This window comes from Pipistrellus hanaki (genome assembly GCF_964339955.1).
Source record: "Pipistrellus hanaki genome assembly, chromosome: 9".
Classification (NCBI taxonomy): Eukaryota; Metazoa; Chordata; class Mammalia; order Chiroptera; family Vespertilionidae; genus Pipistrellus; species Pipistrellus hanaki.
Window position 1 is genome coordinate 27,667,592 of NC_140511.1, and position 15,976 is coordinate 27,683,567.

Sequence of the window (15,976 nt, forward strand, 5' to 3'; positions counted from 1 at the left end):
GTGTGTATAGGTGCATGCATGCATGTGTGTGTAGGGAAGGTCGGGGGGAAGAATATAGATGGCTTGCCCTCTGCACCGACCCCAGCCCCCTGAGGCCCCTACACAGCTACCTACCTTTCAGATCTGCAGAGCTTGCTCTTTCATTCTTGCTAACTGGAAGATCTCCATTCCTGCCACCACTCAGGGGAGAAAAGAGAAAGCAGCAAGGAGACTACGGGATTGAGAGCGCCCGATGGGAAAGAATTGGCTTCTTCTGCCCCAGGCCTTTCCTGATTCTGTCTCTTCTTTAGACCTTGTAGCCGTCAAGCCTCGAATGCACCACTGAGAGTGTCTGCCAGGTCCAGGCCTATGCTCGGCGGGACATGGCCCCCAGTACCTGTAGCTGTCCCTTTGACCAGCCTGAACCAAGGGTGGCAACAGGCTCCTGTCCACAGGATGAAGTTCCACATGCCATGGGCTGTCACGCTAATAGGACAGCGCAGCAGGGTCTCTGATCTCATCCTTGGAGCAGATTCCCTCCTACCAGTGCCGAGTGTGCCGCCCAGCCGGTGTGTCTCCGATCCAGGCTAGACAGCGTCTGGCTGGACGGGGTGCTGGGCATTAACAACAGGCAGATCCTGGCCTTGGTGCCCCTCAGCGTGGCCGCCCCTGCACGTGTCCCGAAAGCAGAACCACGGGTTCCAGAGGACCGAGACAATCTTCTTGTATTCCCTGCGGAAGTTCTGGTTCAGGAGCCCGTAGATGATGGCGTTGAGGCAGCTGTTGAAGTAAGCCAGGAAGTAGCTCGTGACAAAGAGCCCTTCCGGCACCCGAGGGGCCATCTCCTCTGGGCTGATGGCCACGGCGAGGCCGATGCAGTTGAGCGGGGCCCAGCAGATGGCGAAGATGACAAACACCACGAACATGGTGAGGAAGCTCCGGATGTCACTGGGCCGCAGGCGCAGCCTCCTCTCGGACTTGACCTTCCTGCGGGCCTGGAGCACCAGCAGCCAGATGCGCAGGTAACAGAAGGACACGACAGCCATGGGGAGGAGGAAGTGGATGGCCACCACCGCCACGGTGTACTGGGTGCTGGTCGTCTGGATGAAGGTGCAGGAGTAGATGCGGGGGTCGTACTCCAGGGACCCCACGAAAAAGTTGGGCACCAAGGCCACCACGGTGAGGAGCCAGACGAGGCAGATGAAGAGCGGGGTGTGCCAGTGCCGGTAGAGCCGGCTGTAGGCCACGCTGTGGCAGATGTAGCAGTAGCGGTTAATGGCAATGGCCGTGATGTTGAAGACGGAGCAGATGACGCTCAGGCCCATCACAAAGGCACTGGCCTTGCAGTGCACCTCCCCCAGGGCCCAGCCGTCATGGAAGATGGCCACGAGGATCAGTGGGTAAGGGTACAGGGCCACCACCAGGTCAGCCAATGCCAGACTCACCAAGAACAAATTACCTAGAACAGGAAACAGGAAGCAGGAGTCAGGATGAGACCTCGCGATTTCTATTCTGTAAAGTGTTCTAGTCTTTGTCCAGTTCTTCCATAGTAACTAACTATGGGTCACTGTTAGAATGGGGACTGGAAACCATGTGACTTTTAGAGACACGGAGATCTGGGTTCCAACTGCACCCCTGCTCACTAACTGTGCGACTGGAGCCGTTGCTCAGACTCTCCGAGACTCATTTTTCTCATTTGTAAACTGGGGATGCTGCTGCTGCTTTATACGGTAGCTGTGAGAATTAAATAATGGCTCATCATGCTTGGGGGCACAGCGGGTGCTCATGAATGGCAACTGGCTTCATGACAGGCACAGATGCTCCGTGGTTTTGATCATTTAACTCCGGCCATGATTCTGGGGAGAAGAATCTGAGAATCAGGAGTATGGACTTGTCATCCCTCCCCTTTTTCTGTCCCACTCCCACATTTCTCTCTAACAGTTTCCTTCTGCATCCTCTTCCCACTGGTTAGCAGGCACTTTCCAAGAGTTTTTAATTCATTTTTCTAAGTGTGAATTGTATTTTGCAGGTGGCATGGAAGAAAGGTTTTGAGAATGGGAAAGAGGAGTTCTGGTGTTCCACAGTCTGCCTTATCTGGGGCCTACACAAAGCCATGTTGCCATGTTGCCATGTTGCAGACACCTGGCATGGTGGCTCAGAGTCCAGTTCCATGGAGGGGAGGGACTGTGGCTGCTCCCTGTCTCCCAGCATCCACGGGCCTCCCAGCTGTGTCTGCACATTCCCTCGCTTCCTGACTGCCTCCCGCCTCTGAACAGAACATTCTCCAGCATCACCAAGCTCAGCCATCTAGGGAGAGCCTCAGTAAACCTCAACAGCCATCGATCAGAATGTTGCAGGCAGGTTCTGGGCCAGCATCCTAGGGAGGAGACAGGACTTAATCCAAAAGAACACAGTCTCTGTTTCCAAACAAACACTGACTCATGAATGAAGCACCAAAAACCTGACTGTTTGGACAACAGCAAGTTCCTAATGCCATCTGTCGTATGCACCGAGTGTCGTACTCTCTGAGCCCCTACGGTGTGCTCAAAAGACACTCTCCCACCGGCAGAGGCTCTCGGGGATGCAGTGGGTGCTGGACACAGTGTTTCAGGTCCTCTGCCCTCTTGCCACATGGTGAAGAGTGGCTGACCACAGAGGGCAGGAGAAATGCATTCGCAGGGGGACGGACTCTCCAACAAGGTAAGGACATTGATGCCCCACTGCCACCGTGCATCTGCTCTGCGCTCCGGAGGCCGATGTGACCATCCCAGGGACCCAAAGGTCAGGCAGATGGAAGAGTCCAAAAATCACAGAGAGGCCGGGCTGTGGTCTGGCTCCAAAAGGATTCAGATAAAGGGAGCCCCAGAGCCACCCAGCGGGGGGTGCCTCTGGGTCAGACCTTTAGGTGAGGTGGACTCCAACTTGCAGTTAAGAGCCTACAAGGTTCTCCAGCCCTCCCCTGTCCCAACACACATTCTCACCCCATCTCAACAGGGTTTCCATGGGACATGTTCCCTGTTCCCTTGGCAACCTGGAAGGCCCACAGGCAGCCTTCCTGAAGTGCCTATTTTGGCCTCAGAGGTAAGGGGTCAACCCCACTCAGAACCAACAGGAAAGAAATCTGTTCGCTCCCTGGGAGTTCTCAGGACCCAACTACTCCTAAGTCCAGACAAACTAGGTTAGGGCCCGAGGGAGACAGGATGGAGAGGAGAGAAAGAGTTGGACAATTGGAGTGTTTGTGAGGTAGTGAGTGTCCCTGTCCCTTGAGACATTCTCATAGAGGTTGATAGAAAGGAGACTCCGGCCTCAGATTGACCTGCAGGATTCTGTGCTATTTTAGGAAATCTATTTAAGCAACGGGATAAAGCCCCCTTGTGTTTTCTTTCTGGTTGATTCTGCAAGGCAAGCAATGCATGCCTGAGGATTTTCCTGGTGTGTGGAGGGGTCTCTTGCTTCTCCATTTAATTCCCAGCCTTGTTGGCTGTCTCCACCGGTAAGCTCTGTCTCTGACTCCCCTACTCAACCTCATTTGGTCCCCAAAGAGTGGGGGATTTCCTTTCTCACAGTTCTTATTTTCAGTTGAATTTTAAATGTCCCCAGCTGAGGTGGTGCTGGGAGCTGGAGTGACTTGGGATAATCTCAGTTCAGACACTTTGTGCCCACGTGAACTTGGGTGAGTTCATGAACTTCTTTCTCTGTGAAGATTCCTTGATCGGTTCCTTCCTTGCCCCTCCTCATGCACACTCTACACGACTGTTTTGATGAGGAAAAGCGCTTCTTTCCAGCACAGGAATACTGGTCTCTGCCAGGCCTGCTAGGCAGCAAACAAGCTTTTGGTACTTGCCAGTACCTGGGGAGAAAGTCAAGAGCTGCCGGGAGCCGGTGCAAGCCTGTCCAGCTGTTTCCCCAGGAAAGTGAGTCAAGCTCTGCCATGTTAATGTGGCTCATCCCTTCATAATGCCCCATAGGCTGGCAAACAGCTGCTAAACAGTGGGGAGGACACATCCAACTCCACATGGAAAGTGATTCAATGACTCTCCCCTATTACTCCGGCTGTTCTTAAAAGGCTGAAATCAGCGAGTTCATGCTGCACAGTTATCTGCCCAGATGTCCTACTATCTTCTGGTTTTCCTGACATCATTCTAAGTCAGGCGAATAAAATTCTGATTTTTGTCTCCCATCTGTAAGAAGTCAGGTTTTATCTGGATGACAGTCAAGGAAAGATCTGGTTCTCTATCCATCTCTTCCCCAGACAGGTGAGGAACCAACCAGGATGCACACAGCCCTGGTCATCACCCCGAGCACAGGCTTCTGATGAATATTTAGTATGTCACAAGTCCCCATGCAACTTATTTCTGTTTTCCTCCATCAGACAGGGCGTATGAGCAAACACAGACAACAGGGTTCTGTTTACTAATATGTAATTCCTTTCCACATTCACACGCAAAGCACAACCTTTCACATATCAACTATCATGATTCCCTATCCTGTCCCCTCCTCTCTCCTTCTTTCTGGGAAACCTATTTCTTGGCGAGAACCTGGTAAACTGGGAAAGAGCCAGCGAGTGTTGAGCTACCTAGTTTCCATCAGATAGAAGAATTCTGGAAGACTAAGCTACCTTTAAGCCCTTACCTCTCATCCTCATGCCCACCCTGCATGCCCGGGAGAATAGTTTGTTGGATTTAAATTGTCACTCGTCACTGTGTAGAAATACAAAGCTATTGAGTAATTTACTCAACAAATATTGCTGAGTATCTGCTAAGTACTGGCTCTGCCTTGGCCAGGGCTCAGGGAAACGTGGTGAGCAAGATAGGCACACCCCCTCCCTTTACAAAGCGCAGGGTCTCAGGAGGAGGTGCTTAAATAAAAACAAGATGCAGTGAGGATTATGATAAGGAAGTCAACAGATGGTCTATTATTTCTAACAGGATTAAACTTTCGGTGCCTTGAGGTCTTTTCTATCTTCCACCCATTCAAATATGTAATACATTGACAGTATTGAGTGCCTACCATGCTTGGGTAGGCACAGTGATTAATGAAAGACACAGCCCCTATTGCTGAGATGCCAACTGTGCTTTTGGGGAGCAGACAGAAACAGTGTCCCTTCGGTGTGGTGAGAGCTGGGAGGAAGGCCAGAGGAGATGGTGGGAACAGTGGGAAATAAATAAGCTGGCGTGGGACTGGGGGTAGTGTCGGGGGATGGGGCTACTTATGCAGGGTAATTCAAGAAGCTGGAAAAAACCACCAAGACCCTGCAGCAGGCTGCCTGCATCCCACAAATTGGACCCCTCAGATAGGATCTTGTATGGGAAAGGGCATAAGAAATGAATGTGAGATAATCTTTATTACTTTCTAAGGATAGGCATGTGAGATCACTGTGTACAGATCATTTATCAAAAACTTGATTTTCTTACAAATACTAAAATAATATCTTTTATGTTAATGTAAACTGTTAATCCGGTTCCCAAGTTATTTGAAGGCAGGAATTATTTTCTTAAAAAATCACATTTATGAAAATCCTAGAGTATGTGGATGGGTCATAAGGGCTGAACTGAAATCTAACTTCATTTTAATTAATGGAGGAAAGGATGGCAAAGCAAGCTAAAAAAAGAAAATATGTTTAAGAGCTTAAGCATTCATTAAAAAAAAAGTAACTTTATTACAAAACATTCTGCCAGAATCATCAAAAGAGATCACTCTGAGACTCTTAGAGTAGCATTTTACTACCTGAATTATATGTCATAACAGAACAACAATTGGTAAAGCATCTTAAAGTTCATGATGTGTATTTACATAAATTGACTCATGTTTCTCAACAGAGTCCCTTAATGTTCAGAGTGTGATTTCCATTTTCTAGACCAAAAATCCAACACATGAATTATGTTAATTGCCTATAGCCACACAGAGAAAAAGTGAAAAAAAAAAAAAAAAAAAAAAAAACGAAAGAAAGAAAGAAAGAAAGGAAGGAAGTGTCCGGGGCCAGCCTATTTATTTGCTTACTAGAGGCCTTCATGCGCTCTGGGGGGTGGCTGTGTCCTTCAGCCTGGCCTGAGCCTTCTGGCAATCCAGGAGCCCTCAGGGGATGCCTACCTGATGGCTTAGGCCCACTCCTCACAAGCCCACTTCCCAGGCAGACATCCTTAGCCCTGCTGCGGAGACAGGAGAGGCTCTTGCATTGCCGGTGCTCTCACCATGAGCCTGGCTTCTGGCTGAGCAGTGTCCCCTTCCTGTGGGAGCACACTGATCACCAGGGAGCAGCTCCTGCATTGAGCATCTATCCCCTGGTGGTCAGTGCTCAGCATAGCTACCGGTCTTTCGGTTGTTGGGTCGCTTAGACTTTTATAAATATAGATGTCTGCTGAGAAGGGAAGGAAGGTAGAAGGAGACATAAAAATCAAGGAAAGCTTCTTTTCCTTTTTTTTTTTTTAATATATTTTTTTATTGATTTTGTACAGAGAGGAAGGGAGAGAGATAGAGAGTTAGAAACATCGATGAGAGAGAGTCATCAATCAGCTGCCTCTTGCACACCCCCTACTGGGGATATGCCTGCAACCAAGGTACATGCCCTTGACCGGAATCAAACCCGGGACCCATCAGTCCCCAAGCCGACGCTCTATCCATTGAGCCAAACTGGTTTCAGCAAAGCTTCTTTTCCTTTCAAACACTGGAGACCCCTGTATGTGTGTGAATGTGTTGCCTAAAGGGAAAGAGGCAGACATTAAAAACATAGAGAGAAGAACTTTGATGGAGAAAGGTTCCAGAACAGCATGGGAAGAAAGAGATAGTAAAATTCCAGGGACTGACATTGGGGAGGTCTAGTCTGGGGTAAGAGTAGCAGTGCCAGGTACGGGGAAAGTCCTCGGCTACTGTCAGGAGAGCCCCAAGTGTGACAGGTACCCAGGAAGCACACCCTGAGAAGGATGAGATACCAAGTGTGCTATGCAGAGTGAGCACATGCCTGGCCTGACCTTCTAAGTACAGTCAGTTCCCTGGATCTGTTTCCCCCTTCCCTCCATCCCTCCTGTCTGCCTTTCTTTAGTTCCACCTCTGAAAAAGTCAATCCAAGGCCTGCAGCAACAGAAGCGGCAGACAGGGCAGTCCTGGGGGGGAAAAAAGAGGACAATGACGCTGATCACTTACCTTGCTATCAGGAATAACCCTATTAATAATGACAGGGGTCTGCCCCACAGAGAAACCAGGTTTGTAATAGTCAAGTAAAGGATACTGATGTCTGCTATGAAAGATGCTGTGGCCTTAATATGAACTGTGTGCCTTGGTTATTGGAAATGTGTGTTCTCATTGTCATGCCTACCTTCTTAACACCAAGGAATTAAGGAACCAGACTTAATTATAGAACGGTCTGAGAAAAGTGTTTCTTAAAGGAAACCCAAACTCTTTAATAAGAGAAGACCTGATTAATAGTGGAATGAATGGTGCTAACTATTCAAAATTCAGTTTTTTAACTATAGAAAGATGTTAAGAGTGTGAAAGAAAAGAGCCACATGCTAACCAGACAGGCTCAGGGAAGGCCTGTGTGGCAGTCTTGCAAACTCAGAGACCTAAAGTAACCACAAAAGATGGTTTGAAAATTAAATATCTAACTACAAACAGGTTATAGTGGGTAGTTATGTCCCAGATATTTCACCTGACAAAAATCAACTTAAGATCTTTACTGAGCTCCATCTGCCTACCCGCCTCTAAGATAACATATCTGTGAGATGTTTGGGTAACTTGTAACTTCCTTTTTACCCCAACCCCTCAGGGCACAACAAATGGCCTTGAGACATTCACTCATTGTTATTAAGTTAATTGTCAACTGTTAATTACATTAAAGTATCCTGTATCCATCTCTGTAAAAGAAGCTCATGTCCATCATTTCACCTTTTACCCTATCCCAGAGGTTTCCCCTGCTTCACTCTGTCCCACCTCCCTAATCTATCATCAATGAATTTCATGTAACTCACCTACATCCCTTTCCGTTGATTGCAATGTATAAATATAGAAATATAACTCGTCTTTCTTCGGAGTATTATCTCAATCTGTTGAGGTTCTGCTTCCTGGCATATGTCCACAGTTTAGCTCAAATAAACTCACTAAAATTCTTTACAGGTTTCAATGTTTGTTTGTTTTTTTCATTAACAAGAGGAAGGGAGAGGAAGAGAGCGGTAGAATCATCTGTAAGAGAGAATGGTTAATTGGCTGCCTCCTGCATACCCCCGACTGGGTAAGGATCAAGCCTGCAAGTCAGGCATGTGCCCTGAGTGGGAATCAAACCATGAACTTCTGGTTCATGGGTTGACACTCAACCACTGAGCCACACCAGCTGGGCTCAAAGTTAAGTTTTTAAGCATCTTCTGAAATCTCACTCTGCCAACATTATTTTAAGTAAATACTGTGATTTTTCATTACTATCATTAGTAAAGCCAATGGTAAAATAAGAATTGGTTAAATTGCATGCTTAGAGCAGTCCCCGGTGTGCGAGGAATCCATGTCATGTAAAGATAGTATTAAATTTTTATTTTCTGGTGCTGAGCTGCACAGACTCAACAGGAGGCGGGAAGGATGGAATAGAGGACGTGCCAGAAATGTAACACACCCGTGACCTGCTCCCACCATGATCTCAAATCACTAAGGTTTCTGTGAGCTCTGCTACGAGGGCAGAAAAGGCCAGCAGGACAGGAGAGGGGGAGAGGCACACTCTGCCCTCAGCCACCACCTCTCTCCTGGCAGGCGGCCCACAGTACTGAGCAGGGCCACAGCCTGCTCTCCACACCCCATCCGTCCGGGGGAGAGGTGGCCAGTGTCAGGACCTGGAGGGCACAGTCATCCCTGCCCCTGTGCCTCTGGGAAGGAAATGAATATTTGTGGCTGCTGCAAATAGACCTTGTGATGGACAGTATTAAATGCAGCTTTCGAATCATAACTTGCTCTCTCCTAATATACAGGCTTTTCCTCAAAGGACACAATAATATCTTGAAAATATTCCAAATAATACTAGCCACCACTGAGAGGACTGAGTTAGGAAGCTTGCTTCTTCTTCAGATATTGTTTTCCATATTAGGGACAGAAGCTCACTTTTGTTTGTTCTTTAGATAAAAATCCTAGAGTCACAAGGCCATCCTTAATGTAAACACAGAGCCATTGACTAAAAATGGCCATTCTGAACAGTCTAGCTCTTAGGAATGCATGTAAAGCTACATAGTTGGCTTTCTGCTGTTATCTTTTCATTTTAATTCACACCAGTGTATGAGTAACCTCTAAGGCCCAAACTGGGAAATTACAAATTGACAAACAAGCCATTGAGCTTCTTCCCAAGCAGAAATGGTCAGCACACTCCCAGGACCCTCCAGGGCCAGAGTTCACCACTCCCTCCCTCTGGTTGTATCCCGTTGCAGACCCAAGAGTGGGAAAACAGAAAGGAGAGTGGGCTGGAAAGGGGACAATATTTTCAAGACTGCAGCACGATTTGGCCAAATCATTGTTTTAATCCTCGATCCATCTCACGAATGCCCTGTCCTCAGGACAAAAGCAAACCAACAAATAAAACAACCAACACACACACACACACACACACACACACCATCTCAAAGCAATCCAGCTCGGTCCAGGCGGAGCCTGCAGATTTCTGCATTTGCACTCTCTGGGTTAAAACTGGATCTTCCAAGGGCCTGGAGATAAGTTCCTGACACAAAACCACCGGAATGCTTCCATTAATTCACTCATTGTCTTAGCAAATATTTCCTAAGCATCTATTGCTTAAAGCCACAGGCTTGAGGGGGAGAAGGAGAAGTATTCCAGATCCTCAGATCTCGGTGGCCAGAGAGGGGCCCAATCCAATCTGGACCTGCACAAGCTGGAGCTCCAGAGAGGCGAGGCTGTCCAGCCGCGTGGGTACCCACAGCCCCTGCGCCCCGCCACCAAGGGCGCCAGAAAAACTTTCCCCAACTAAGGTGACCAGACGTCCCGCTTTTGTCGGGACTGTCCCGCCCAAAGCGGGACGTCTGGTCACCTTACCAAGTCATGCCAGCACTGGTGTGCCAAGTGCACCCTCGGCAACTCCAAGAGGCGAGCGCCAGAGCCGCACGCAGGTCGGAGGGGAAGGCAGCAACGCACCCTAACTTTTTAAAAAATATATATTTTATTGATTTTTCACAGAGAGGAAGGGAGAAGGATAGAGAGCTAGAAACATCAATGAGAGAGATACATTGACCAGCTGCCTCCTGCACACCCCCCACCGGGGATGTGCCCGCAACCAATGTACATGCCCTTGACCGGAATCCAACCTGAGACCTTTCAATCCGCAGGCCAACGCTCTATCCACTGAGCCAAACCGGTTTCGGCACTCACCCTAACTTTTGAGCTCATGGCCAAACTTGGGGGCTAGATTAGAGAGAAAGGAACGGGGACCCTGGCGCCGAGGAAGGACTGGGCGGCAGATTGCGAGGTCAAGGTCAAGGGCAAGGGGACCGCCAGCGCCCAGAAGCGGGCACGGCACTCACCTGCATAGTTGCGGAGCTTGCGGTTCCTGAGCACCGAGAGGATGACCAGCAGGTTGCCCAGGACGTCCACCACGGTGGTGAAGACAAGCACGGAGAACAGAGCGGGTGCCACCCAGGGGGGCCGAGGGTGCCCGGACTGCTGCCAGCCGCCCGCTCCGGGCCAGCCCGGGCGCAGGGCCCGCCCGGCCGCCTCGCAGCAGTTGCGGAAGGAGCCGTTCCCGGGCATCTCGGACCCCGTGCGCCGCCGCCCCCTTTGGCCGCCGGGAGAGGCGCAGGGCGCAGCGGAGCTCCGCAAGGCCTGGCGGGAGGCCAGCGGGGAGGGAGCTAAAGGAGTAATTAAGCCCCGGCAGGGGGCGGAGAAAATGTGGGAACTGGAGGAGGACTTGGGGTGCAGGCTTTGCCAAAAGGAGTGGGTCCCTTGGTAGTTTGCTCAGGAGCAGCTTGCTCTGCCACCCAGAGACCAGCTCCTGTCTGGCCCCGCTCAGACTTCAGTTTCTGAGCACAAGGATCTTTCCTTCTCCCCTTCCCGCGACCCCCAGAAGCTGCGCTTAGATGGGGACACCCGGGTTTGCAGACTGGATAAGGTGCTGGTGATCCAGATCAGCTGTTGACAGAAGGGCAAAGCCTAAGTCTAAAGAGAATGTAATCCCGAGGCTATGGGAACATAGCCCAGAGCGAGGTAGGGTGGAAAGTTACACTCGCTATATGGAGTAAGCTAATTAAACATTGCAGAGAAGGAGGTTTGCTTCCCCCGATGATCTCAGAGCTTACTGAATAGATGGACCTTATAATTCATGTTGGTATTTTCAATCTTCCCCATGCCACCTGCCTTCCTCACCCAGGTGCCCTCCAATGCCCTACTAAATATGCAAATTACAGAAATCAGTACACATGCCTTTGTTAGAATAGCATTGGCTTGACTTAAAGCAGATTGGTTTTAACTAGTCTTAAATCAGATGGATTAGCAAATTATTTTCGTTGCTACTTCATAATTGTAATTTTGCTACTGTTAATGAATCATAATGTAAGGAAGAATGAGCCTTGTCCAGGTAGCTCGGTTAGAGTGTTGTCCAGATATACCAAGGTTTCAGGTTTGATCCCTGGTTAGAGCACATCCAAGAAGCAACCATGAAAGCATACATAAGCAGAACACTAAATAGATCCCCCCTCTCTCAAATCAATGAATAAAATTTTAAATAAATAAAAAGAGAAAGGAAGCTTTGGAGAGGGACTCTGATAATGTGATTATGCAGAAGATGATAATTAAAGGAACAAACTCCTTGAGAGATGAGCTCATCCAGAGAAGGAATGTGATTGTTAGGAGAGAGAAACTTTCTCCCCTACAGGAGAAAGGAAGCAGAAGCCAGGTGCCAATTCAGAGTGTCTCTAGATTGGGTGAGAAGATGAAGGAACACATTCCTCTCTGGCTGCTATTCTCTCAGGGAGTTTGAGGCTCCTCATTAGCCAGGATTCAGGGGACTCTGGGGAAGAGAGTGTGGGTGGTGTGCAGACAGAAGGAGGTATGAAATGTCATTTCAGAAAATGGGGAAGTTACCTAGGAAAGCATGATAGGTATGTCAGGAGAACAAGTGGCCCTATGGCTTGAGATTGAGACTTTAAATGAAGCTTTGTCCAAAGGTTGTTAATCAGAAACTTGGAGCGGCTCAGGACAGGCCCAGAGAAGGCAGAGGGAACTTCAGTGAGGATCCGGGCTTGCCAGCCAGGAGTAAATAACTGAAGGAAATGCAAGGACATGGCAGGAAGATGGACTCTAGGATTTGCATTAAATAAGGGATGATGAGAAGTCAGAAGGGGGCTGATGGATCAGGAGAAAGATGTGGGATCAAGGGATTAGAGGGACTGAATTCAAAGAATTGTGGTGAGTGAATCTGAAAAAAATAAATTGTGGTATTTTAGAGGGCGACTCGTTGGAAATGGAGATTTCTGAGCAGTGCAGATTCTACTGATGTGAGGGTTCTGATAGTGATTATGGGAGTAGGGAGCTGGAAAAAGGCGAGTGAAAGCTTGTTGAAATGAGAAGCTTATAGAACTAAGTTAGGGGGTAGATTTCATGATGACGAGATAAAACACCACCAACAACTATGTCAAAAGGCAAATCCCCAATGAATGAGAAGGAATGCCCAGCTAGTTGGCAGGAGAGCTACAGGGAAGAGGACACAGCTGGACGTGTGAGTTCAGGAAGAAGGGACAGCCATACTTTCTGGGTCTTACACACACACACACACACACACACACACACACACACATGTATGAAAAGGTAAGGGTGCTTCTCTGACTTTCAACAACCCTTATAGCAATAGATAAATTGAATACAGTATAAGTTGCCCTAGCTGGGACACACTAATAACACGCATTTGATTAATTGAGCATGAGACAGATTTGTCCTATATTGCCCCAGAATGTGCACCTTGCATATCCACGACAGTATATCTCAAGACCTATGGGCACTGAGAATTGGGGTACTCTCTTCTCTACCTAAGGAGTCAATGCTGTGCCTTGGCACAACTGACCAAACTATGCCTTCAAAGAGCAGGGAAATGACCACGCTGTGACTTAAAAAAGGGCAGGGAAATGACCTAGCCACTTTGGAAGACAATTTGGCAGTTTCTTAAAAACAACAAATACACTCTTACCATACAATCTGGTAATTGCACTTTTTGGTATTGTCAACAAAAGGTTGTTGCCGCCAACCTAATGCTAATAGGAATCCCCAACCCAGGGTGCAGAAAAAGGAGAAACTTAGTTCAGGTAAAGTTATCAAACTGGGAATAGCAGTCACTGAGGGAAACTGAAATTGCCCAGCCTCTCCCCCGCAAAACACACACACACACACACACACACACACAAACAAAAACAGGAAGCCAGCTTACATAGAGAAAGTGTCTGCCCTGATCCCTGATTGGTCCATTTTTATGCAGACCAGGAATCCAAATGTGTACAGTTTGATTGGTCCAAATAGCACTGTCCTGATCAATCAAAGTCTTCCATCCTGATTGGTCATTATGGAGCTGCTCTGATTGGTCAGTTATACTGCAACTGGACAGGGCAGGTCTCAGCCCATTGGTTGAAATATGATTCAAGGAACTCCTTTATGGGGTTTGGCTCAGACAATAGGAACACAATGCACAAGGTTTAGAAGTTCAGCTTTTCCCTGATATCAGCATGAGTGAGAGGTCTCTGTTAATATTGGCTTCTAGATTCTAGTTATAAATTTGTGCCCCATTGACTATGAGGAGTCCTTTTTGACAGATATATTACTCATTGAGGTCCACAACATTTACCCAAAAAAGTTGAAACTTAAGTCCACATAGAAATCTGCTGACAGATAATTATAGTCACTTTATTCATAATTTCTAAAACTTTGAATTAACCAAGATGCCCATCATTGAGTGAATGAATAAATAAATTGTGGCACATTGATACTATGCAATATTGTTCAATGCTAAAAAGAAATGAGCTATAAGCCATGAAAAGACTTGAAAAAAATTTAAGTACCTATTACTCAATGAAAGACACCAATCTAAAAAGGCTACATACTACCCTGACCAGTGTGGCTTAGTTGATTGGGCATCATCTTGTGCACCATAAGCTTGGGGGTTCGATTCCTGGTCAGGACACATGCCCAGATTGTGGGCTCAGTCCCCAGTGGGGTGCATGCAGGAGGCAGCTGATCAATGTTTCTTTTTCATTCTCCCTTCCTCACTCTCTAAAAAATAAATAAAATCTATAATAATAAAAGTGTAATATGCTAATTAGACCATACGTCCTTCTGTATGACCTTCCAGAAGAAGCCAGGTCTGCGAGGGAAGCTGTGGTCCCAGGTGCCAGAGGGAAGCTGGTGCCAGCAGCCAGAGGAAGGAAGACAAGACTATGAGACAATAGAAAGATCAGAGTTTTCCAGGCATTAGGAAGAGTAAACAAGTGAATATTTGGAGCAAAGAGTATATTTAAGGGCAGTCAAACTACCCTATATAATACTACAATGATAGATATGTCATTAGACATTTATCCAAACTTATAGAATTTACAACACCAGATATGAACCTTAATATGTCAATGTAAGTTGATTATAATAAGTACACCACTCTAGTGGGGGATGTTGATAGTGTGGGAGGCTATACATGTGTATGGGCAGGGGTTGTATGGGAACTCTTTGAAATTTGTACTCAATTTTGCTTTGAACCTAAATCTGCTCTAAAACATAGTCTATTTAAGAGGGGTGTGTGGCAGTGCCCAGGGGGGCAATATATCCTCAGTCTAAACAGAATCTACACAGCTATCAAGCAGACAAGTTCAAGCAAATCTAGATTGGAATGGGGTCATCTGGGGTGATGGAGAGGAGTGCTCAGGTTTAAAAGAGAGGGTATTACCATCCAGGAACTGAAAAGACACCTCAGAAGGGGTAAGCTCAGGGCAGAGAAGCTAGAGACGGGGCTAAAGAAGTGGGCAGGAGCCCTCGCCAGTTTGGCTCAGTGGATAGAGCATCAGTCTGTGGCATTTTGCTTTTATTCTGGAGAGTAAGGCTGTTTTTCTTGGGATAAATGCAGCAGCAAAACACAAACCAGTTGATCTTAAAAAGCACCTCTGCCATCTTAACTCCAATAATTTTCAAGACACTTCCACAGATGGTAGTTTTGTCATCCCCAGTTCTTGTAAGGATGACATCTCTGTACTGTTGTCTGGAGTATGTCTATAAAAGCTTGTTAAGCCAGTTTATTGACTTCAGCCTGGTTGAGAGAATTTAGTTAGTTGGTCCATTTATCTAGTGCCATGGTCGGCAACTGTGGCTCATGAGCCTCATGCAGCTCTTTGGCCCCTTGAGTGTGGCTCTTCAACAAAATACCACAGCCTGGGTGAGTCTATTTTGAATAAGTGGCGTTAGAAAAAGTTTAAGTTTAAAAAATTTGGCTCTCAAAAGAAGTTTCAATGTTGATATTTGGCTCTGTTGACTGATGAGTTTGCTGACCACTGGTCTAATGCAATATATCAGGCCCCAGTCTCTTCCAATGATCCAGTTCAAGGAGTGGGTTGACTTGATGAATTCAGCCAGGAAGTGTTATCCAATATGTAGTGCACCAGCCAATGCTCCACATCAGCTACATCTATCCTTATCTCCTTAGGAATAAAAGGAGTATGTGTTCTTGTGTAAGTCTTAATTAATTTAATGAGCCCTTGTGTTTCACAAAAGCTCTTCAATGTGTGCCCTTATGAAAGGGTCATCCGTGCTGCTGCTGTGATTTGTTTTCAGAATCTTTTCAAATTCAGTGAAGTCATTATTCTGAGAAGCACTTACTAAATATGTTACTGGAAACCCCCGGGTGGGCTTGGGCTGCCTGTTGCTGTGTCCAATAACGAAGGCAGGGTGAATCATATTAGGCGTTTATTGAGAAGGCTGCCAACCAAGAAGACAGGGTGCTTATCAGCATACAATCCTGCCTTCCAGCAAGGTGTAGGGGACAAGGGTATAAAGGGGAAGA

At 47.3% G+C, this 15,976-nt stretch overlaps 1 protein-coding gene across 1 annotated transcript; it reads right to left on the reverse strand.

Annotated features, from left to right (window-relative positions):
* Positions 1 to 207: 207 nt before the first annotated feature.
* MTNR1B (melatonin receptor 1B) lies at positions 208 to 10,704 on the reverse strand (the record flags this gene model as incomplete). Its single annotated transcript, XM_084893561.1, has 2 exons — positions 208 to 1,438; positions 10,479 to 10,704. 2 exons carry the CDS (start codon positions 10,702 to 10,704, stop codon positions 567 to 569), a joined length of 1,098 nt encoding a protein of 365 aa, XP_084749687.1. The 3' UTR covers positions 208 to 566.
* Between the last annotated feature and the right edge of the window lie 5,272 nt (positions 10,705 to 15,976).